The 25919-nt window shown below is 44.5% G+C and overlaps 1 protein-coding gene across 1 annotated transcript; it reads left to right on the top strand.

Moving 5' to 3' along the window:
- The first annotated feature begins 13092 nt into the window (after positions 1 to 13092).
- On the top strand, positions 13093 to 25096 carry LOC149466267 (uncharacterized). The gene is made up of 6 exons (XM_089672977.1): positions 13093 to 13142; positions 15427 to 15588; positions 16155 to 16310; positions 16553 to 16670; positions 16947 to 17042; positions 23873 to 25096. Exons 2-6 carry the CDS (start codon positions 15511 to 15513, stop codon positions 24808 to 24810), a joined length of 1386 nt encoding a protein of 461 aa, XP_089529103.1. The 5' UTR covers positions 13093 to 13142; positions 15427 to 15510; the 3' UTR covers positions 24811 to 25096.
- The last annotated feature ends 823 nt before the right edge of the window (positions 25097 to 25919 follow it).

Raw genomic sequence — 25919 nt, 5'->3', positions numbered from 1 at the left:
TATTTTCAGTTGAAAACGTCCAATTTTTAGATCCATTGAGGTACATAGCAGAGGTTCAAGGTTCTTCCTAACTATACAGGTGGCACATACACAAGCATACACCCAGGGCCACTGTTAGATATCACTGGGCCCCGTACAGCATACCTGACAGCCCCCCACCGCCAGAGAAAATATCCAAATTATATTTATGGTAAAAATACACTAAAACATTATTAATGGACACAATCCCAACCATATTCCTGTGAAATCTAAATGATAAAACTGTACTGAGTTCATAAATAAAGCTGTGTGTGTAATTGAGGTTTTGGGGCTCATTCACATGGGTGCTGTGGCCTGTAGAGTGGGAATCAGTGGTTTGTTTTTGTGGCTATCGCCGTTTGCAGGCAACCTATGTTACACTATGGAAATGCTGCAGGTCATAATTTGACAAGCATATGGGTGCAGGTGTACAGCCCTGAACACAGACAGTGAGCATTCAGGGCCACTTCCCCACGCCTTCACACCTGTCAGATTAAAACCTGTGTTCATACAGCTGCTGTGTCCCCATAGTGTAACAGGTGGCTCCAGCCACATGAACAACTCACTCATTCATGCTGTACAGGCCAGAGGACCTGTGTGAATGGGGCATTTTTTCATTTTTTTTCCTCAGCTCATTATTATCAATGGGCTGCCTGACGTGTGGGAACATGCAAAAATACTGCAGGTATATTATTTTAAAAGTGTGTTGCACCTAACCGCACAGTAGTGTGGTGCCATGCGTTTTGGTGGCTGTGAATGGGTCTGTTTTTAATAGATGTGTGTAGGTGCAATTACGTTTTCATCATGGTACCTGCGCACACCTGCAAAGGGCATTGCATTTCTTTGCTGTGATAGAAAATGTGTGTTCTTTTTTTTTTTTTTTTAATTTAAATATTTATTAAATTTTTCATATTAATACAAATACCCATAAAGGGAAACAATTCACATATAAATAGACATTTATAACATTTCTACATTTCCCCTTCTAAAAAACTCTTTTCTTTCCCATCCCACCCCCACCCTTCCCACCCCTCCTCCACCTCGGCAGACTCTAGCCCATTCTAATCTCTCGAGGCTTATTAATTTTTAGCTAACGTCCTAGTTCATAGTTTCCTATATTTCTCTTTCAATCCTGCTTTTTCCCACTTTTCCCATCTCATATAATAAACTCCCATCCTATCTTCCTGCATATGGTATGATCTTTCCATTCTACCTATCTGGTTTACTCTATTAATCCAGTCTTCCTCCTTCGGTACCTCAGATTTCTGCCAAAACTTGGGTATCAAACCTTTCGCTGCATTTAAGAAGTACCATACGCCTGAGTCTTTGTATTTATTTACAGATGTCTCCACATTATGTAGGAGGCATGTCGTTGGGTCTAACCCTATGTCAATTCCAGTTATTTCTTCAATCAAATTGACTATTATCTTCCAAAAAACCTGGATTTTCGGACATTCCCACCATATGTGAAACACCGTGCCTATCTCTCCACATCCTCTCCAACACATTTTTGAATTTTCCCCATTCATCTTGTGCTCAACACTCGGTGTAATGTGCCATCGTGTCACACACTTATAATTAATCTCAACCTCTCTCATACTGACATTCTCGTGTATCAATCTAAACATCTTTCTCTGTTTGTCCTCGTCAAACCCTACTTCCATATCCCTTTCCCATTTTGTTATAAAAATTAACTTTGTGTTTGTGTCTAATTCTGTGAGTATTCTATAGATTTTCGAAATACCGTGCTTCCCATCCCTTCATGTTTCTAACAGCCTTTCAAACATATTCCACTCCTGTTTTAATCTCAGGGGTTTCGGGAGATTTCCAATAAAACATTTCAATTGATGATATTTCCACTCATCTATTCTAGTAAAGATATCTCCCTTCTTCTCTATTAAATCTTTAAGTGATCTCAATTCCCCCTCCACCAGAACATCTCTCAGTTGGGTGTCCTCCTTTCTAAACCATCTCCCTGATATCTTATCCTTTCCCGGGGGAAAGTACTCAGTATTTGTGAGAGGCATTAGTATAGAATTAAATTCCCATTTCATGTTTTTGTGTAAATTGTCCCATACCCTTAAGACATTTAAAGTGTAAATACTTGTGCTTTCTTTAATTCCTCTAAAGTGTGCTGGAACCCATATCATCTGACTCAATCTAATGCCACTAAGATCATTTTCAATTGTTACCCAACTTTTCCCCTTATGGTTAAATGTCCAGTCATATATTCTTGCTAAGACCACTGCTTTATAATATCTCTTGACATCTGGTAGACCCAATCCCCCTTTCTCTTTAGTCCTACTTAATGTTTCATATGCTATTCTAGGTTTTTTATTCTTCCATATGTATCTTGTTAACATTTTTTTTATTATCTTAAAGAAGGCCTCTGGAATTTTAATTGGTACCATTTGAAATCTATACAATATTTTAGGCATAATTACCATTTTGACTAGGTTTATACGTCCTATCCAGGATGGGTTTCCTCCTTCTAGTGTTTTTAAATCTTCCCTGATCTCGTTTAACAAAGAAATATAGTTTAATCTATACAAATGCTTAGATGAGGCAGTGAGTTTTATTCCTAGGTATTTTATCTCTTTTTCTCTCCATATAAAGGGGAAATCTTTTTGTAGTTTTTCTTTTTCATTCTTTGATATATTAATATTCAAGATCTCTGTTTTCGTTGGATTAATTTTTAGATTTGATAGTTCACCGTACTCCTTCAGAATCTTCATTATATTTGGGAGAGTTATTCGGGGATTCCCCACATAGAACAATAAGTCGTCCACAAAGGCCGCAACTTTATGTTCTATAGTTTCTATCTGAATTCCCTTTACCGCTCCACTGTTCCTTATTATTGACAACAGAGGTTCGAGTGACAACACATATAGTAAAGGGGACAGTGGGCAGCCCTGTCTTGTTCCATTAGACATTCCAATGGGTTCTGATCTCTCCCCATTTACCGTAATGATTGCAGTAGGCTCCCTATATAATTTACTTATCCACTCACGCATTCTATCACCTATCCCCAGCGCTTTTAAGTTGTCCATCATAAAGCCCCAGTCCACTCTATCAAATGCCTTCTCTGCATCAATTGACAAGAGCACCACCGGGGCTTTCTCTTTTCTACTTTTCTGAATAAGCATCAGGGTTCTCAAGCCGTTATCTCTACCTTCTCTCCCCGGTACAAAGCCCACCTGGTCTCCATGGATCCATTCAGGCATTAGATCTTTCAATCTGTTTGCTAAAACCTTTGCATACAGTTTGGTATCTGTGTTCAATAATGAAATAGGTCTATAGCTGGAGCACTGAGATGGGTCTTTTCCCTCCTTGTGAATAAGTACTACATGGGCCTGTAAAGATTCTCTCCTCACCTCCATCCCACCTCCCAGAGCATTCATATACTTCTCCAGCTTGGGTAACAGCACTTCACTAAATTTCTTATAGTACTTAACTGTATAGCCATCCGGGCCTGGGCTTCCCCCCCCCCCCCCCGTGCTTCTTAATGCTGTTTTAATTTCTTCCTGGGAAATTTCCACGTCCAAGGAGTTCAACTGTGCTTCACTTAGTTTTGGTAATCCCGCGTTTTTTAAATATATCATCTTTTTTTCAGTGATTCCCTCTTGAGCTTCTTTTAGAGAACCTTGGGGACTAATATTATATAGCTTTCTGTAATACTCCGTAAACACTTTAATAATCTCTTTAGTTGAGTGGGCCAACTCCCCCTTAGGACTTTTTATCTTTTCTATATAGTTCCTATTTTTCTTTTTATTCAAAGCTCTCATTAGATATTTTCCTGGTCTATCTCCCCATCTATATCTCTCATTTAAAACCCTGTTGTATACTCTTCTCTTCTCCTCATCCATCAACCTCTCCAGCTCATCTTTTTTATCCATTATCTTCTGTCTTGTATCTTTTGTTATTTTCTTCTTATGGATCTGCTCCAGGTCCAGTATTTCTTTTAGAAGCCCACTGACCCTCTCTCTTCTTTCTTTTTTCTTCCTTGCTCCTGCCGCAATCAAGATTCCTCTTATAAATACCTTGTGACTTTCCCAAACTGTAGCTATCGATACTTCCTCTGTTTCGTTCTCCTTAAAATATACCTTAATCTCTTTCTCGATTTTCTGAGCTAAATCCTCATCCAGAAGAAGAGCCTCATTTAACCTCCACCTTAATCCTCCAGTCCACCTTCTTCCCCATCCCATTTTCATTACGACCGGGGCATGATCCGAGAACGTTCTTGTCTCTATTTCAATTTTAACCAGATGTTCTATAAGTTGATGGTCTATTAAGATGTAATCTAATCTCGAGTATGTCTCGTGTGCATTAGAGAAGAAGGTATAGTCTCTGTCTTGCATGTGCATTATTCTCCAGATGTCCACTAGTTGATACTCGTGCATCACTTTTTTCCAAGCTCTCAGAGACCTACTCCCCTCTCTTTGCACAGAAGAGGTATTATCCTTTTGTGGGTCCATACAGAAATTTAAATCTCCTGCAACTATCAAACGCCCTTTTTTAAATTCCATTAATTTTTTCAACAGACCCTTCATATACATCTCCGGGTTTTTATTAGGGCAGTATATATTGGTTAAAGTACACTCAATCCCCTGAAGTTTACCTTTTAAGAATCAAAATCTCCCCTCTGGATCAGTCCTTCTGTCCTCTAGCTCAAATCTCATATTCTTTGCCAATCCTATTGCAACCCCTTTTGCTCTTTTAATTGGAGAGTCTGCGTAATACCATATTGGATAGTATTTAGATTTCAATTTCACATTTGCCTCTATCTCAAAGTGCGTCTCCTGTAAAACTACCACTGACGTTGCCCTATGATGTAACTCCTTAAACAACTTAAATCTCTTCCCTGGACAACTCAACCCATTCACATTATAGGTTATAAACTGTATTTCTTCCATCCTTCCCAGTTCGCTCCATCGCTCTTCCAAATTGCCTCTTCCTCTTTATCCCTACTGTCATGCAGAGTGTTAACCCAATACCTCCTCCCCTCCCTCCCTCCAACCCAACTCCCATCCCCCCCTCCCCCCATCCCTTGTTTTTTTTTTTCCCACTACCCATTTTTAGGCTTGAATACTGCCTATAAATCATTTGTGGATCTATTTCCACCACTGATTTAATGCTTTGGGCGTAAGCTCCACCCATGGCCGGCTAGCCTCTCCTTCGACCTCCCCAGATCCCCTCTCTCTATCCACAGGAGAATAAAAAAATCTTTACTTCCCCCCTCAACCGAAGCTCCCGAGGGATTACCATTTCAACAAAGGTGGGGCCTGGGGGGTCGAGAGAGATAGAAGAGAGGAAAAAAAATAAAAAATAAAAAAATATATATATATATATTTTTCTCAATTTTCCCTCCCCTCTCTCCCCACCCCCGGGCCTCCCCTCCCCCCGACCCGCTGCCAGTCCTCTTTTCTTGTATCTTCTGTTTCCCTTCTTTCTTTTTCTTCTTCTTCCCACCCCACTATCGCCATTCTTTGCAGTTTCAGTCTGTCACAGAAATCCCTCAGTTCCTCCGGGTATCTCAAATATGCTGTTACGCCATTTTTCCAGCCAATTAAACAAGCTGGGGTACCCCATCTATACTGGACGTTCTGTTTTCTCATTTGTTCCAACAAGGGTCTCAGGGATCTCCTTCTCCATAGGGTCTCTGGTGTTAGGTCCGCATAAATTTGGATATTTAAGTCTCCATACTTAATTAATGATCTTCCTTTAATCTTCCTCCATATCTCATCTTTGACCCCAAATTTTTGGAACTGGACCACTGTATCTCTTGATCTTTCCTTCTCCGCAGCTTGATTAAACTTTCCTATTCTAAACACTCCATCCAGTTTAATCCTGTCTGTTTCAGGTCTGTCTCTTATGGAGTTTAGAATTTTTACAACTAGGTCATATAGTGATTCCCCTTTTACTTGCTCTGGAATTCCTCGAACTCTAAGGTTACATCTTCTTTCTTTATTTTCTTGAACTTCCATCCTATAGAGCAATTTTTTCTGGGTATTCTCCAAGTAAGTTATTTTTTTCTCTAGATTATCTATGGTTTGGGCCTGGTTTTTAACTTTTTCCTCTGTTTCTTCCACTCTCGATAGCAGGTGCCCTAAATCATTCCGCACAACTGTCATTTCGTGTTTTATAATTTTTTCCAAATTTTTAAACATTTCTATCATCTCCTTTTTATTTGGTGCTTGTAGTTCACCATCTAATTCTTTTTTTTCCAAGCCCTCTGTTGTTAGATGGCTACAGCTACTATTCATACCCATTGATAATCTAGGACTATTTCCCAGAGAAATGTCCATTTCCCCTTTTGCGCTTGCGCCTTGGGCCCTTTCTGGCGTAATATTTCCTTGCAATGTAAATTTCTTTATCGTACCTGTTTGAGACCCTTTGGGCCCTGTTCCCTTAGGACCTTTGTTCTTCATTTCCTCTAAATCTCTGATTTCTTCTCTTATTCTCAAGATGAAATTATATCAGTCCTTTAATTTGTACACCAGACAAAACCTGCAGTTTTCCCTTATATTTTTACTCTCCTAGGACACCTGGAGCTCTTCTCATCTTCTCTTTCTTAGCCCAGGGAATCCTCCCCTCCTCTCCTTCACCCCTGGATTTCCCATATCACTCGGGGGTTCCCCCATACGATAAGCCCCCAACAGCTCTCACTCACCCTTCTTCTTCTCCAAGCAGTGGCTCCGAGCTTAAGGTGTAGGGCTTTCACAGCAGCTCAGTCCTAGGGGGGATTCCTCTGGGTTTCACTCCTCTCCTCCTGCCTTTTGTCCAAGATCTTCACAAGAAAGCGGGGTAGCTCTCTTCACTCTATTGGGTCACTCAGACCCAGGATCGATCAGCTGGCCGGGGGGTTTGAACATATGTAAGCCGGCGGCTCCCTCTTACATCGGGACGCCGGCTGGTTTCTTCCTTCTCCCAGAGATCCTCCGGGGCTGGTCACGTGTTCCCACCACGTCACCTCGCCCCTCAGCCTCCTGGATCTCTCCCCCGTAAGGCGCCGGGCGGACCAGCGCGTCAGTGCCACCTCCGCCCTGGTCCCATCTCCGGCTATCTCTCCTCTCCTCCACCGTCCGACAGACTCCGGTGAGTCAGATCCCCGAGTCCTGCTCCAGCTGGTCACTAGGGAGGTCGAGTAGCGGCGCTTAGCAGGGAGCTATTGCCGCATGCTCCCCACAGCCGCTATGCTCAGGCTCCTCCCCCTGATTTTTTTCTTTTTTAGGAAAATGTGTGTTCTTGCATGTGTTTCTGCACCACCAATGGTGTGAACAAGTCCTAAGGGCCAGTTCACACTATAGAAACAGTCTAGATGTGTTCCTGATGCGTTTTTGCATGCCCTTTTGGCATGCATGTTTAGTGTGTTCCAGTACATTTTGGATCCGTTTTGGACACGTTGCAATGCATTTTTGTATCCCTTCCAGTTAGTTTTTTCTACTTTCTTTTTATTCAATTTAATTAGGGATATGTGCGTTTTAGTACATTCAAGGGCGTTTCAATGCGTTCCAGTACAGTTCTGTGCATAAACAATGCAACATGGTCAACTTTGTTTACAGCACCTGCAATACACTGAAAATGCAAGTGCTGATGTGAACTATGACATTGACAACCATATAACCTTCTTTGTGATTCCGAAAAAGCAACTGAAACACATGTAGTGTGAACTGGCCCTAAAGATTATTAGAAGGGAATGGGACTGACCAGGAATTGTGAATTCAATCAGACTAGTGGTGAGATACAATCAGCAATCGTATAATAATGTGAGATCTGAGCTGTATATGATAGAAAATGAGACACATTCAGATTGATCAGTAAATAAATAGTTAAAAAGAGTGGGGCGGTGATCCATAGATTTGCATATGGGACAGGTGATGATGGGGTGGGGGAGGGGTCAAGTTGCAGAAGGAGACAGATTTAAAAGAAGATAAAAAAAGTTACAATGAAATATACACAGCATGAAACTTGCACATTTCCAACTTTTCAGAATAACAGGACGCAGGGAAGATTCATCCACTTTCTAGTCATTAGGCAAAATAATAATTGATTGATCAATATTCCTGGCACTGACACAACCCAGAAAATTGATCTCCATTTTTTTAACGTTCATAAATGTTAAGGATTTTATAATCTAAGGGCAGAAACTCAGCCATGTACTAGGCCCAATTAACCTAACAGCATGTCATTTTGTAATGTGTGTGTATATATATAAATTTATTGAAATATAATTTTAAATATATTGAATATGGCCAAAATTGTAGTATTTTCAAATATATGTCAATATATATGGGAAGAATATTTTTAAAATATATTTCAAATATATTTTTCATCCATGTGGGTCTGTCTGGACTGGATGGTGCCACCTCAAAAAATCATATATCTCATAACTTAAGAAAGAGGGAAATTTTGGGGTAGAGATAGAGAGTGGGAGTTATTTTTCAGACTTCCAGATGTTTGTGGCTGTGTGCTAGGGCTAGATGCAACATCCCAAGTAAACCAATTAGGAGCAATGTCCTGCCCAAGCAAAGGTACTAACCTGCTCAGATGCCAAGTTGATCCATCCTTCGGCCTATAGATTATTGACCCCAACCTACTGTGGATTTTTTCAGGGTTAGATAGACTGGGGCTAAGCTTTGACTTGGTTGATGTCTTCCTTATCCTCACCCACTGGCCAGGAATGAGGGTAGTTACCTTGGTGTTAATTTTTGCATCATACTAAGTTTTTGCTTTGACCTCGAACCTCCCCGTACTAATTTGCAGGTTTAAGGATTCTGATACTTTATTTGTTGGTTTCAAACTTATGAGTAGGATTCGTAGATCATGACCAGACATCAGGTTTGCAGACGATTCCCCAGTGGTGCTATGAGGAGCTGAACTGTAGTGCTGTAGAACAGTAGTTATTGCTTCGCTGCCGATGAGTCCCTCATGCAGATATGTCTTTGGGCAAATTTTAAATATCCGGTCAAAATGCTCTACACCTCCTTTGGCCTCTGAATGGTATTGTGGTGTTAGAATGTGCTTTATTTCCTTTGATTTAAGGAAGGTCTTAAACTCTTTTGAAATAAACTGTGGATCTTTTTCGGTAATAATTTCCAGTAGTAGTCTCCATCTTGAGAACCATCCCTCCAAGGCAGTGGTGAGAGCTTTAGTGGTCATGACTTCTCCTCTAGCCACCTCTGGCCATTTCAAGTACAAATCAGTATCTTTGATGCTTCGGTGCTACTGAAATTTGGCCACATACATCCAATGTGTTTGTATTCCATTGACCTTTTGGGAAATGTCTGACTTGTAATAGAGCATAGTTACATAGTTAGTCTGGCTGAAAAAAGACAAAAGTCCATCCAGTAGAAAAAAAAAAAAGTTATAATCCTATACTCACAGTTGATCCAGAGGAAGCCAAAAAAAACAGCAAAGCATGATCCAATTTGCTCCTGCAGGGAAAAAAATTCCCTCCTGATCCCCTGAGAGGCAATCGGATATTCCCTGGATCAACCTTATCTATAAATGTGAGTATCCAGTTATATTCTGTGTATCCAAGAAAGAATCGAGGACTTTTGTGAAGCAATCCACTGAGCTGGCCAGAACCAATTCTTGAGGGAGTTGGTGTTTGTTTTCTAAATTGTGTGCATTGCATGTGGATGCAGTATGGCCCCATTGAACTCAATAGGCGAGTTTGACAAGTGGTGACACTTGTCAAACTCTGCAACCCAAGCTAAAATGCTGTGGCGTGCAAACAGCCCTGTTATTTCACATTTCAAGTGGGTGGCCATTGGTAGTAAAACTGCAGTTCAGCCACTCATTTTTACAACCCCTCCAACCGCTTATCTGAAAGAGACCTATTTCATTAGCAGTTGTACCTGTTATTCCTAGTGTCAGGTGTTTGTTTTCTAAATGTTTACTTGATATGGACCTTCTGGGGTCCAAAGTTTCCACTGAGCACAATTGGGTTCAGCCCTCCACAGCGGCATCAGCTTCTCATGAAGCCCCGTGGGAACATTAATTGCCCACCCCTGTACTACAGGCATGGCATACCCAATGTTCTACTGTGCCCCCTAACCTCTTAGTGACATGTCACATACCCAACAGCCTACTGTGTTCCCCAACCTCCTAGTATGGCATATACCCAATGGCCTACTGGGTTCTCCAACCTCCTAGTGACATGGCATATATCTAATGGCCTTCTGTGTCCCTCAACCTCCTAGTGGCATTGCATGTACCTAACGGCCTACTGTGTTCACCAACCTCCTAGTGACATGGCATATACCCAATGGGCTACTGCGTCCCCAAAACTCTTAGTGGCATGGCATAAACCCAACAGCCTACGGTGTTCACTGGCCTCCTAGTGACATGGCATATACCCAACGGCCTACTGTGTTCCCCAGCCTCCTAGTAACATGGCATATACCCAACGGTCTACTGTGTTCCCCAGCCTTCTAGTGACATGGCATATACCCAACTGCCTACTGTGTCCCCCAACCTCCTAGTGACATGGCATATACTCAACGGCCTACTGTGTCCCCCAACCTCCTAGTGACATGACATATACCCAACAGCCTACTGTGTTCTCCAGCCTCCTAGTGACATGACATATACCCAACAGCCTACTGTGTTCCCCAGCCTCCAAGTGACATGACATATACCCAGCAGCCTACTGTGTCCCCCAGCCTCCTAGTAACATGTCATATACCCAACAGCCTACTGTGTCCCCCAACCTCCTAGTGACATGGCATATACCCAGCAGCCTACTGTGTCCCCCAACCTCCTAGTGACATGGCATATACCCAACGGCCTACTGTGTTCTCCAGCCTCCTAGTGACATGGCATATACCCAACAGCCTACTGTGCTCTCCAGCCTCCTAGTGACATGGCATATACCCAACAGCCTACTGTGCTCTCCAGCCTCCTAGTGACATGGCATATACCCAACGGCCTACTTAGGGTTGCCACCTCATCTCTTTAAAACCGAACATATAATAATGACACAGGTTCTGAGGCTAATTTAATGCAGATAAGGCACTAAGTGAGTTTAATTGCCTCCTTAATAAGCCTCAGAACCCGTGTCATTAATATGTGTTTGGTTTTGAAGGGATGAGGTGGCATATAGCGAATGGCTTACTGTGTCCCCCAACCTCCTACAGACATGGCATATACCCAACATTCTACTGTGTCCTCCAACCTCCTAGTGACATGGCATATACCCAACAGCCTACTGTGTCCCCCAACCTCCTAGTGACATTGCATATACCCAACAGCCTACTGTGTCCCCCAACCTCCTAGTGACATGGCATATACCAAATGGTTTATTGTGTCCCCCAACCTCCTACAGACATGTCATTTACCCAATGGCCTACTGTGTCCCCCAACCTTCAATGATCTACACCCCAGCAACAAGCAGGATGGGATGATGGCCTCTCTGGGGGGGTTCTCAGCCACGCTTCAGGAGGTACATAAATTGCCAACACCTAGAACAATGGCATTAATCAACTGAATACATATTTTATATGTTTTTATCTTTATATATTATCATTATTACATATTATTATATACTATTTTATATGTTATCTTTATATATTATCATTGTTATATATTATTATATACTATTTTATATGTTACCTTTATATATCATCATTGTTATATATTATTATATACTATTTTATATGTTACCTTTATATATTATCATTGTTATATTTTATTATATACTATTTTATATGTTATTATCTTTATATATTAACATTGTTATATATTATTATATACTATTTATATGTTATTATCTTTATATATTATTATATACTATGTTATATGTTATTATCTTTATATATTATCATTGTTATATATTATATACTATTTTATATGTTATCTTTATATTTTATCATTGTTATATATTATTATATACTATTTTATATGTTATTATCTTTATATATTAACATTGTTATATATTATTATATACTATTTATATGTTATTATCTTTATATATTATCATTGTTATATATTATTTTATACTATTATATATGTTATCTTTATATATTATCATTGTTATATATTATTATATACTATCTTATAATATTTATATATTATCATTGTTATATATTATTATATACTATCTTATAATATTTATATATTATCATTGTTATATATTATATACTATTTTATATGTTATTATCTTTATATATTATCATTGTTATATATTATATACTATTGTATATGTTATTATCGTTATATATTATCATTGTTATATATTATTATATACTATTTTATATGTTACATTTATATATTATCATTGTTATATATTATTATATACTATGTTATTATCTTTATATATTATCATTGTTATATATTATATACTATTTTATATGTTATTATCTTTATATTTTATCATTGTTATATATTATTATATACTATTTTATATGTTACATTTATATATTATCATTGTTATATATTATTATATACTATTTTATATGTTATTATCTTTATATATTATTATATACTATTTTATATGTTATCTTTATATATTATCATTGTTATATATTATTATATACTATTTTATATGTTATCTTTATAATTATAATGATCATATATTGTTAACATTTTGTAAGACCATCTCAGGCTGCATACATGAACAACCCCCTCAGCTGCCTGTCTCCTATCATCATTATTCTCCCCCACTTCCTCCCTGTGGGTCCCTCTACTTCCATTGCGTGCGTTCCACGGACACCTAGCTGCTTCCTGGTTACCAGAGTGACGAACAGAGGGGTGACCAGACATCCTCCAGAGGCCAGGTAGTGTGAAGCCAGAGCCACCACTAGAGGGCGACTATCCACTGTGATAAATGAGGAAGCGTCCTCAAGACAGGAAAGGCTGCGGCCATTTTGTTGTAGATCAAATATATCTACTTCATTCACTAGTTATGTCGGATATTTTTTTTAACTTGCAAAGTTCAAAATCATTTTCTACTGATTAAACGTCATGTTAAATATTGGATGTAGTTTTTTTTTTTTAATCATTGTACCCCAAACAATCCTCCACCATTTTCTTGTAGCCTACACGGGTGGAGAGGAGTGTTTTTTGGTTAAAGAAACTTCCTGGTGGGGCTGTGAGGCTGCAAAGTGTGTGCCCAGGAAGAGGTAATTATTTATTACAGGTACTTATATTACATAGCACTGTCAATTTACATATATATTGTACATTCACATCAGTCCCTAACCCTCAAGGGGTGTACAATCTAAGGTCCCTAATGTACATTTACACATACATATACTAGGGCCAATTTAGACAGGATCCAAGTAACCTACCAGCATGTCTTTGAAGTGTGGAAGGAAACTGGAGTACCTGGAGGAAACCCACGCAGGCACAGGGAGAACATGCAAAGTCCAGGCAGGTGGTGCCATGGTTGGGATTCAAACCAGCGACTCTAGTATTGCCAGGCAGAAGTGCTAACCATTTAGCCACTGTGCTGCCCATAATAATAATAATGTCTTCTTATTATGAGAGAAGGGGGTCCCAACACTGTGTGTGGACTGGATGCGGGTCGGTCATGTCCCCTCCACCAATCCTCATCCTCCTGCAGGTCCTTTGGATGGGGGGCTCTGCTGCAAGCGGGGGTGGGGTCGTATTCCGTGTCTCATTGAAATCCGCATATTGATGAGTTCAGTTACCAAGCTCCAGTCTGTGCGTCTCCATTTACTGAATGGATATCCTGTGTTCACGCAGAGTCCGACTGATGGCCATTTCTTAAAGGTCCCACCTGGTTTGCATTCAATCTGAATGTTTGGGTTTTTGGAAAAAATTAGCCAAAATAGGCTCCCCTACCCAGCCGGGGGGTGCAAGGGTTAGATGCTCCTGTCAGCTTGCTCTGGCATGCTTCCTCCACTCTGTGCGACCCGTCCCCTCAAGCCTCCTCTCTTTGGCGCTCTCACTCTGATGTCATTGCATGCTGGACCAGTGCAGTAGTCCTGAATTATCTGTGAGGGTCCAACCCCCAACCTGGAGCGTCCGAAAGAAGAGGAGAATGATGGAAGCATGAGGTAAGTGTTCTAGAAAATTCCACTACCCCGAAACCTAAAGCGTGACTAAACCCATCAATTTAATGGTTTAAGTCCGGGTTCACACTACACAGATGTCTGTGCGGTGTGATTTGAGCCATACATTTTGTACGGCTCAAATCGCATCACGTCAGCAGCACAAAGGTGCAAGGGCCCTTTTTTTTTTAATGTCACACCTGAATCGCATCGCATGGGTGTGCTCACCCATGCTATACAATTTGAGGCATTTTGCGATTTGTTTCAGGTGTCATTAAAGTGATACTAAACCCCGGACCATGCATTCACTATATCTGGTCTCCCCGCACCCTGCATTCACTATATCCGCTCTTCCCGGACCCTGCATTCACTATATCTGGTCTGGCCGGACCCTGCATTCACTACATCCGCTCTCCCCGGACCCTGCATTTACTATATCCACTCTCCCCGGACCCGGCATTCACTATATCCGTTCTCCCCGGACCTAGCATTCACTATATCCGGTCTCCCCGGACCCTGAATTCACTATATCCGGTCTCCCCGGACCCTGCATTCACTATATCCACTCTCCCCGGACCCGGCATTCACTATATCCGCTCTCCCCGGACCCAGCATTCACTATATCCGCTCTCCCCGGACCCCGCATTCACTATATCCGCTCTCCCCGGACCCGCATTCACTATATCCGCTCTCCCCGGACCCCTCATTCACTATATCCGCTCTCCCCGGACCCCTCATTCACTATATCCGCTTTCCCCGGACCCCTCATTCACTATATCCGCTCTCCCCGGACCCCGCATTCACTATATCCGATCTACCCGGACCCCGCATTCACTTTATCCGGTCTCCCCGGACCCTGCATTCACTATATCCGCTCTCCCCGGACCCTGCATTCACTATATCCGCTCTCCCCGGACCCTGCATTCACTATACCTGGTCTCCCCACACCCTGCATTCACTATGTCCGCTCTCCCCGGACCCTGCATTCACTATTTCCGCTTTCCCCGGACCCCACATTCACTATAGGGACAGGAGCCAGTTAACCTACCCAAATGTCTTTGGAGTGTGAAAGGAAACCGGAGTACCCGGAGGAAACCCGCACAGGGAGAACATGCAAACTCCAGGCAGGTGGTGCCATAGTTGGGATTTGAACCAGCGACCCCAGTACTGCCAGGCGGAAGTGCTAACCATTTAGCCACTGTGCTGCCCATGTATAGCCAATATTGTAGCATTTCAAATATATTTTTCTTCCATATGGGTGGGGCTATGAGCAATCTGTGACACCTCCATATTATGCACTTCCTCTTCCCACCACTGTCCCTCCCTCTTTTCACTAGGTTATATATAAAACTTTCTAATGTCATATATGCATGTTTATTTCTCATTACAGGGATCCAATTTTTTTAAATATGACAAACAAAGCTTAATGAAAAGTAAAAAAAGGTTTACCAATCACTAAATAGACCACCCAAGGATGGAGACAGAGCGCAATCACATGACTGAGAGGATATTGGACCTCACCCTGGAGATCATCTACCTGCTGAATGGAGAGGTGAGGATTCTGGGAGGTCACATGACATCACTCTCATCTCTATTAATAAAACAGACCTGACTGGAGAGGTGAGGATTCTGGGAGGTCACATGACATCACTCTCACCTCTATTAATAAAACAGACCTGACCGGAGAGGTGAGGAGGATTCTGGGAGGTCACATGACATCACTCTTATCTCTATTAATAAAATACAGACCTGACTGAAGAAGTGAGGAGGATTCTGGGAGGTCACATGACATCACTCATCTCTTGTAATAAAACACAGACCTGACCGGTGAGGTGAGGAGGATTCTGGGAGGTCACATGACATCACTCATCTCTGGTAATAAAACACAGACCTGACCGGAGAGGTGAGGAGGATTCTGGGAGGTCACATGACATCACTCTTATCTCTATTAATAAAACACAGACCTGACCGGAGAGGTGAGGAGGATTCTGGGAGGTCACATGACAGCACTCATCTCTAACTTAAGAGGAAAAAGGATGTTTTTATGAAATGTATTTTTGAAACGCCAAAACCTAGTTCAGATAGTTGCATAACTTAGTATTTTTTCTTTATACATAGAATTATATAGGTTTTAAGTTATCTAAAGTCTTGGCTCCTTCCAACGTGAAGAAGACATTGAGTTCCTTTACAGAGCCTCAATCTCACTCTTTGAGAAAAGACAACAAGAAGATTCTAGAAGTCGCGCAGAAGATCATTGAGCTGCTGACAGGAGAGGTGAGCGGTGTCGGGAATTCTGGGACATTCTCCAGTAACAGACAAGGGATGTGTCTGGATAGTGACTGTATCATTGTGTGTGTCAGGTTCCTACAAGGTGTCAGAGGATGTCACTGTCATTTCTCCATGGAGGAGTGGGAGTATTAAAACTGAATATTAAAGCACACTTTAACTAAAAACTGAATCGGTGAAATAATGGTAGCGGTAATGGGACAACTTTTAAAGGAATCGTTGTTATATAGGTGATGTTGGATGTAAACCAGACTGACTGTAGAGCTGAACCAATGGAGGAAGAAGAGCCATATGTGAGGGGAGATGATCCATATAAGGAAGGGGAACTCCCTCCAGAGATCAGTACAGGTGAGTAATAAACACTAAATCCAGAGAAGAGTCCCAGATCCTCCTTGTTCAGTCACTACAACAATCTCTTCTTCTCCCCCCTCCTCTGTCAGTAGACAGTAATGGGGGGACAGTATGTGTCCAGTGGGGGGGTCAGGAGCCATCAGCCTCTATTAGACTCCGTCTCTCCTCCTCACATCATGTCATTGAGATGTGACCAGTCTCCCCCCACACACACTCTCTGGGGTCTCTCATACATCCCAGTACAGGGGGCTTCACTCTCCTCTTTATTCACAGATACCAGAGGCACTCAGATAGATGACAAAGCTGATGAAGAGGAAGAAGGACATGTGAGGATTAAAGAGGAGGAAGTTCCTCCAGAGATCAGCACAGGTGAGGAATAACGTCTCAGCCAGATGTGGCAGTGTGTGTCTTTTGAGAGTATATAGACGTGTAGAATATAGGAGTACTTGGCAAGAAAGATGGTGAATATCATATTTACAGAAGGACTATGGCTCTGCACCTTAGTCTTTATGATCTGGGGTCTTAAATACCACTAAGTTTTTATGTTCATCACTGTCTTCTCTAATGACGGTCCTGCTGCACTTGGCTTGCTAAGCCCTTTTGTTTTTGATAAGATGACTCTCCTTCCATCAGCTGTAGTGCTCTCTATCCCATGGTGGCTTAACACTTCCAATCCTCCAACAGACATTTTGTCAAGGTCCTACCTTTCCTCAGACCTTGTGCTGCTCCATGTGCTGGCATCCATCTTAGGTGTCTGCAAAGCATTGTGGGATCCTTTTATGCTTTCAGCCCTCTGCAGCTCCTCCCCCAGGAGGTGGCGGCTTATCACATATAAGTCTGCTGTTTGTGGCTGTCCATTGCATTCGTGTCCTGTCTGTTGCACAACAGCAAGCTCCTGTTTAGCTACTCATTGCTTTCCTGGATACCGACTCGGCTTTGGCTAAGACTCCTCCTGGCTTCTGACCCCGGCTCTGGCGACCATTCTTCCTGGCTCCTGATCCCGGCTCTGGAGACGATTCTTCCTGGCTCCTGATCCCGGCTCTGGCTACGATTCTTCCTGGCTCTTGACCCCGGCTTTGGCTACGATTTCCGCTGTTGGACTTGCATAGACTCTTGTCTTATTTTTATATTAATAAACCTACCTTTAATTGCACCTCCTTGTGTGTCTGGCTCCTTGCTCCATGACACTACATGAATGCCATGAATCCTGACGGTGCAGGTACGCCCCCCGTTCCCTATGTTGGTTGCCAGACTTGATCAGCAGGATCTCTTGTTGGCTCAGTTCGCTCAGGCGTTGCAGACGCTGCTTGCACGCACAGCGCACCTTGCTCCTGGTGCTGTTAGGCCGGTTGTCACTCCTGTGGTCGCTCCGGTTGTTGCTCCGACCTTCGCATCTGCTGCCGCACTTGCGGTGCCCAGAGGTATGACTGGCTCAGCCCCTCTTCCTCAGTGCTTTGGGGGTGAACCGAGTCAGTGTCGGGGTTTCCTTAACCAAGTGGGCATATATTTTGAATTGATACCCCACGCTTTTCCTACTGAGAGGTCAAAGGTAGGCTTCCTAATCTCACTGCTCGCGGACAAGGCCTTGGCCTGAGCAAATCCTTTATGGGAGAACAATAACCCTGTGATTCACGAGTTTGCCGGTTTTGTTGCCTCCTTCCATACGGTATTTGATGTGCCTGCTCGCTCCGCCTCTGCTGCTAAGCTGCTCATGTCCATGCATCAGGGTTCACGAACCGTTGCCGAGTACGCCATAGAATCTCGTACCCTGGCGGCAGAGGTGGGTTGGAACAATGAGGCTCTGGTGGCTGCTTTCTCTCATGTTCTCCTAGATGCGTTGAAGGACAAGATTGCAGCCAAAGAACTGCCTGTGGAGCTCGAAGCACTCATTTCCTTCCTAATCCTGATTGACACCAGGCTCAGGGAGAGGCCTTCACTTAAGGAGTGTCTGCGGAGGCCTCCTAACCGATTGGCGCCTACGTTTTCTGTCCCACCCGCTCCTCCCTCTCCTCCCACGCCTACTGGGGATGGCTTGTCTGGTGGTGAGCTCATGCAGCTGGGGTTTACTTGTCTTTCCGAGGGGGAGCGGGCCTCTCGGCGTCAGGAGGGTCGCTGCCTGTAATGTGGTCTCGGTGGGCATTTTCGCCAGTCCGGTCCGTCCGGGAAATGCTCGCACCTGAGATCCTGTCGGGGGCAGATCTTGGGTGGAATTTCCTCGTCCCCAGTTTCCCGCAAAAATAAACCGCTAATCACCGTTGTCCTCTCTTGGGCGGAAGGCTCGGTGACGGCCCAGGCATTGGTAGACTCTGGTGCTGGCGGGTTGTTTATGGACAGTTCATTTGCTGCCCAGTACTCCATTCCTCTGCAGGCTTGAGTTACTCCATTGGTTCTCGAGGCGATAGATGGCAGGCCCCTGCAATCGTCGCAAGTTACCCACGAGACCCTGCCGGTGGAAGTAGCTATTGGGGTTGTTCACAGGGAGTTGGCCTGTTTCCAGGTAATTTCTTCCCCTGCACTACTCCGTGGTTTTGGGATATCCCTGGCTTCAGAAGCACAATCTGACCTTTGATTGGCGGTCGGCCGACATTCTCTCGTGGTCTCCACAGTGTGGGGGGCAGTTGCATCCGTGGACCTGTTAAGGTGTTGTGTGCCTCCTCGGACTCTGTGTTGCCTACTGACTATAGGGAGTACCTGGAGGTGTTTGACAAGGTGCGCGCCGGTGCTCTGCCTCCTCATCGTCCATACGATTGTGCCATAACCTTACAACCCGGTGCCACTCCTCCGCATGGCAGAGTGTATCCTCTTTCGGTTGTGGAAAATCAGGCCATGGAGGAGTACGTTGCAGATGCGCTTTCCCGGGGGCACATTCGCAAGTCTACTTCTCCAACAGGAGCTGGCTTTTTCTTCGTGAAAGAGAAGGGCGGTGAATTGAGGCCTTGCATTGATTTTAGGGGTCTCAATCAAATCACGATTAAGAATGCTTACCCAATTCCTTTTGTCCTCGAGGTTGATGCATCTGAGACGGGAGTAGGCGCCCTCCTGTCTCAGCGTCGGTCGCCCGATGGACCCCTACTTCTCTGTGGGTTCTACTCCAGGAAGCTTTCCTCCGCAGAATGCAACTACCAGATTGGAGACAGGGAGTTGTTGGCCATTATTCAGGTCCTCAAGGAATGGAGGCACCTGCTCGAGGGTTCTGCGGTTCCGGTTCTCATTCTCACTGACCACAAGAACCTGACGTATCTCTCAGAGGCTAAGAGGTTGACGCCCCGTCAGGCCAGATGGGCTCTGTTCTTGTCGCGTTTTAACTATGTGGTCTCCTATTTGCCTGGCTCCAAGAATGTCAGGGCTGATGCCTTGTGGCGGCAATACTCTGAGCTGTCCAGGGAGGACTCTAAGCCGACCTCGGTCATACCTCCGGATCAGATCCTGGATGCCATTGGTACCAGCCTGACTTCTCCCCTTGGGGAGCAGATTTTGGCGGCTCAAACTAATGCTCCCTCTGAGAGACCGGCTGGTAGATGTTTCGTACCTGAGGGATTGCGCATCCACTTGCTGCGTACCTACCATAGTTCCAAGACCGCCGGTCATCCAGGGAGGAACCAGTTGTCCTGGGTCGTTTCTCGTTTATTCTGGTGGCCATCTCTCCGTTCCGACATCGCCTCATATGTAGCGGCATGTTCTGTCTGTGCCCAGAATAAATCTCCTCGGCATCTTCCATTGGGCCTTCTGCAACCCATTCCCAATGGGGAGCGTCCCTGGTCACACCTGGGCATGGATTTTATTGTAGACCTCCCTGCGTCTCTAGGCCATACGGTCATTCTTATGGTCATTGATCGTTTCTCCAAGGTGTGCCATTGTGTTCCATTCAAGAAATTGCCGACTGCGCAAGAACGAAGGTGATTGTCTCGGACCGTGGGAGCCAGTTTGTGTCCAGGTGCTGGCGCGCCTTCTGCTCCCAGTTGGGTATCAAGCTCTCCTCTTCGGCCTACCACCCGCAGTCCAATGGGGCTGCAGAGCGTTTCAACCAGGCCCTGGAACAATTCCTTCGCTGCTATATCTCTGACCATCAAGACAATTGGGTCGATCTCCTGCCATGGGCAGAGTTTGCGAGGAACTCGGCTGTCAACTCCTCCTCCGGGATGTCTCCATGGCCAACTATGGGTTCCAACCCGCTGTATTGCCTGAGTTGTTCACGCCACAGGACATTCCGGCTGTGGATAACCATCTTGCTGCCCTGTGTTCCTCGTGGGGGCAGATCCAGAGGTCCTTGAAGGACTCAGCTCAGCGCCAGAAGCTCCAGGCTGATCGTAGACGGTTGCCCGCTCCTTCATACCAGGTTGGAGATCGGGTGTGGTTGTCCACTCGTAACCTCAATCTTCGGGTGCCCGCACCAAAACCGGCTCCCCGTTTTGTTGGTCCTTTCCGCATCCTCCGCAGGGTGAACCCGGTTGCCTATGCCCTTGCTCTTCCTCCTGGGATGCGTATCTCCAATGTCTTCCACGTATCCCTGTTGAAGCCTCTGGTCTGTAATCGCTTTACTGCCTCTCGGCCTCGTGCTGTCCGGGTTGACGGTCATGAGGAGTATGAGGTGAGCCGCATCCTGGACTCTCGGTTGGTCCGCGGTCGGGTGCAGTTCCTGGTCCATTGGCGTGGTTATGGTCCAGAGGAGCGTTCCTGGGTTCCTTCCGCGGATGTTCATGCTCCTGCCTTCCTCCGCGCTTTTCACGCCCACTTTCCACAGAAGCCTTATGTTGAGCCGCGGAGGGGGAGGGGTCCTTGAGGAGGAGGTACTGTCAAGGTCCTACCTTTCCTCAGACCTTGTGCTGCTCCATGTGCTGGCATCCATCTTCGGTGTCTGCAAAGCATTGTGGGATCCTTTATGCTTTCAGCCCTCTGCGGCTCCTCCCCAAGGAGGTGGCGGCTTATCACATATAAGTCTGCTGTTTGTGGCTGTCCATTGCATTCGTGTCCTGTCTGTTGCACAACAGCAAGCTCCTGTTTAGCTACTCATTGCTTTCCTGGATTCCGACTCGGTTTTGGCTAAGACTCCTCCTGGCTTCTGACCTCGGCTCTGGTGACCATTATTCCTGGCTCCTGATCCCGGCTCTGGCGACCATTGTTCCTGGCTCCTGATCCCAGCTCTGGCGACCATTGTTCCTAGCTCCTGATCCCGGCTCTGGCGACCATTGTTCCTGGCTCCTGATCCCAGCTCTGGCGACCATTGTTCCTGGCTCCTGATCCCGGCTCTGGCGACGATTCTTCCTGGCTCTTGACCCCGGCTTTGGCTACAATTTCCGCTGTTGGACTTGCATAGACTCTTGTCTTATTGTTATATTAATAAACCTACCTTTAATTGCACCTCCTTGTGTGTCTGGCTTCTCGCTCCCTGACACATTTCTCCCTCAAAATGAATTGTTGCTGTAGGCAAAGAACAATCTCGCAATTTTATGGTCCAGAGAGAAAACCAATATGGTAGACACTTGGTGGTCAGTCAATCACTATTCAGAATGACATAGTGACTGGAAACCACATTCACACCATCTTTTATGTTCTTTGATGCCCTTGGAAAGAACCCAATCTCCAAGTCAAGGCTTCTGGGCTCAAGACTGTTGATGGTTATACACTATTCGAGATGCCATAGTGACTTAAAACCACATTCTCACTTTTTAGGTTCTTCGATGCCCTTGGAGACCCCAGGTCTAGGGATTCTGGGCTCCTGGGCTAGGTTTCAAGCAAGACTGTTGGTATACAGGATGCCATAGTGTTTTAAAACCACATTCACACCTTCTTTTATGTTCTTTGATGCCCTTGGAGAACCCAAGTCTAGGGCTTCTGGGCTCATGGTCTAGGTTTCAAGCAAGACTGCTGATGGCATACACTGTTCAGGATGACATAGTGACTTAAAAACACATTTACACCTTCTTTTATGTACTTTGATGCCCTTGGAGAACCCAAGTCTAGGGCTTCTGGGCTCATGGTCTAGGTTTCAAGCAAGACTGTTGATGGCATACACTGTTCAGGATGACATAGTGACTTAAAACCACATTTCCACCTTATTTTATGTTCTTTGATGTTATTGGAGAACCCAAGTCTCCAAGGCTAGGGCTTCTAGGTTCATGGGCTAGGTTTCAAGCAGGACTGTTGATGGTATTTACTTTTCAGAATGACATTATGACTGAAAACCACATTCACACCTTCTTTTATGTTCTTCTATGCCCTTGGAGACCCCAAGTCTAGGGCTTCTAGACTAGGGCCTCTAGGCTCATGGGCTAGGTTTTAAGCAGGACTGTTGATGGTATACACTATTCAGAATGACATAGTGACTTAAAACCACAGTCACGCCTTTTTTATGTTCTATGCCCTTGGAGACCCCAAGTCTTGCACTTCTAGACTAGGGCCTCTAGGCTCATGGGCTTGGTTTTAAGCAAGACTGTTGATGGCATACACTGTTCATAATTACATAGTGACTGAAAACCACCGTCACACCTTTTTTATGTTCTTCTGTCCCCTTGGAGACCCCAAGTCTCCAAGTCTAGGGCTTCTAGACTAGGGCATTTAGGCTCATGGGCTAGGTTTCAAGCAGGACTGTTGATGGTATACACTATTTAGAATGACATAGTGGCTGAAAACCACATTTACACCTTCTTTATGTTCTTCGATGCCCTTGGAGACCCCAAGTCTCCAAGTCCAAGCCTTTGGTCTAGGGTTTCTGGGCTCCTGGGCTAGGTTTCAAACAAGACTGTTGGTGGTATACACTACTCAGGATGACATAGTGACTTAAAACCACAGTCACACCTTTTTTATGTTCTTCTATGCCCTTGAAGACCCCAAGTCTCCAAGTCCAAGCCTCTGGACTAGGGTTTCTGGGCTAGGTTTCAAACAAGACTGTTGGTGGTATACACTACTCAGGATGACATAGTGATTTAAAACCATATTCATGCCTTCTTTTATGTTCTTCATTATCCTTGTAGACCCCAAGTAAGGTTGGGCAGAGCTCTGACATCCAAACTTGACATTAATATTTACGTATTGATTGCTCAGAATGCTTAGGTCTCCCACAAGGCTTAGAACCTGATGAGGTGCCTATTTTTAACTCATGCAAGCATGAGTAGTGCCTTGATGGGTTTTATATTAGGCTCATGCATTGAAGCAAACCTAAACTGAAATGATAACCTGTCCTTAATTCTGTTTTCTTGTAGATTGTGGAACTGAAGATAAAGGTGACACATCTGGTTCTTTAGGAGAAAACCCCGTTGCCCTAAATCTCCATCCAGCAGTAGGCCTATCATCTGATCCCTCTACACACAGCAGACGTTTCTCCAATCACTCACCTCCTGTTGCTTATCCTACATCTCTTAGTAGGAATGAAACATTCCCATGTTCTGGTGATTCTTTTACCCAGAGGGAGGACCTTCCTTCACACGAGCGAGGTCGCGAAAGGGAGAAGCCATACTCCTGTTCAGAATGTGGGAAGTGTTTCCCTCGGAAACAGGAACTCATTGGACACCAGAGAACTCACACAGCTATGAAGTCCTTTTCATGTTCGGAATGCGGGAGATGTTTTACCCGGAGAGGCACTCTCATTGAACACCAGAGAATTCACACAGGGATGAAGCCGTTTTCGTGTTTGGACTGCGGGAAAAGCTTTAGCCAGAAATCAACTTTTTATGCGCATAGAAAGATTCACACGGGGGAGAAGCCGTTCTCGTGCTTGGAATGCGGAAGACGTTTCTCCAAGAAATACCATCTTACGTTACATGAGAGGAGCCACACGGGAGAAAAGCCGTATTCATGTATGGAGTGCGGGAGAGGGTTTGCCCAGAAATCTCTACTGATCGGGCATGTAAGGATTCACACCGGGGAGAAGCCACATTCCTGCGCGCAGTGTGGGAAAAGGTTCACTCTGAGATCAAACCTGGTGTCACATGAAAAGGTCCATGCAAGAATAAAGCCTTATTCATGTGCAGAGTGCGGAAAATGTTTCCCTTCCAGAGACCAACTTACGATACACCAGTCCAGCCACAGGGTGGAGAAGCGCTTCGCATGCTCGGAATGTGGACAATTTTTCTCTGAGATCGACCCTCTTCTTCTCCACCTGAGAACTCACACAGGGCAAAATGTGCAGTCCTATTCCTAACCACTGGTGCTTAACCCCTTGCCTACCGGGCGCTTCTACCCCCTTCCTGCCCAGGACAATTTTCAGCTTTCAGCGCTGTCGCACTTTGAGTGACAATTGCGCCGTCATGCCACACTGTACCCATATGACATTTTTATAATTTTTTTCACACAAATAGAGTTTTCTTTTAGTGGTATTTACTTGCCGCTGGGTGTTTTATTTTTTGCACTATAAACAAAAAAAGAGCAAAAAAATTTTAAAAAAAAGTTTTTCTTCGTTTCTATTATAAAATTTTGCAAACAGGTAATTTTTCTCCTTCTTGATGAGGCTGCACTGATAGGCACTGATGAGGAGGCACAGATAGGCATCACTGATGGGCACTGATGAGGTGGCACGAATAGGCATCACTGATGGGCACTGATGAGGTGGCACGGATAGGCAGCACTGATGGGCACTGATGAGGTGGCACGGATAGGCAGCACTGATGGGCACTGATGAGGTGGCACGGATAGGCAGCACTGATGAGGAGGCACAGATAGGCAGCACTGATGAGGCACGGATAGGCAGCACTGATGGGTACTGATGAGGTGGCACGGATAGGCAGCATTGATGGGCACTGATGAGGTGGCACGGATAGGCAGCACTGATGGGCACGAATGAGGTGGCATGGATAGGCAGCACTGATGGGCACTGATGCGGTGGCCCTGATGAGGAGGCACAGATAGGCAGCACTGATGAGGTGGCACGGATAGACAGCACTGATGGGCACTGGTGAGGTGGCATGGATAGGCAGCACTGATGAGGTGGCATGGATAGGCAGCACTGATGGGCACTTATAGGAGGCACTGATAGGTGGCATTGATAGACGGCACTAATGATGCTGCACTCATAGGTGGCACTGATGATGCTGCACTGATGGGAGGCACTGCAGAGCACAGGTGGGTGGCACTGCAGGGCATAGGTGGTTGGCACTGAGGGGCACAGGTGGGTGGCACTGAACATCAGTGCCGATCCCTTCGCTGACAATTGCTGGTTCAGGTAATTTTTCTCCATCACTGATGTGCGTTGATGAGGCTGCACTAATAGCACTGAAGGGCACTGATAAGAGGCACTGATGGGTGGCACTGCAG

This window comes from Staurois parvus, unplaced genomic scaffold (assembly GCF_062004578.1).
Source record: "Staurois parvus isolate SC_StPar_1 unplaced genomic scaffold, SC_StPar_1.0 ptg000132l, whole genome shotgun sequence".
Lineage (NCBI taxonomy): Eukaryota > Metazoa > Chordata > Amphibia > Anura > Ranidae > Staurois > Staurois parvus.
The sequence above is the reverse complement of the archived record's forward strand: the minus strand, read 5'-3'. Positions and strand labels throughout refer to the sequence as shown.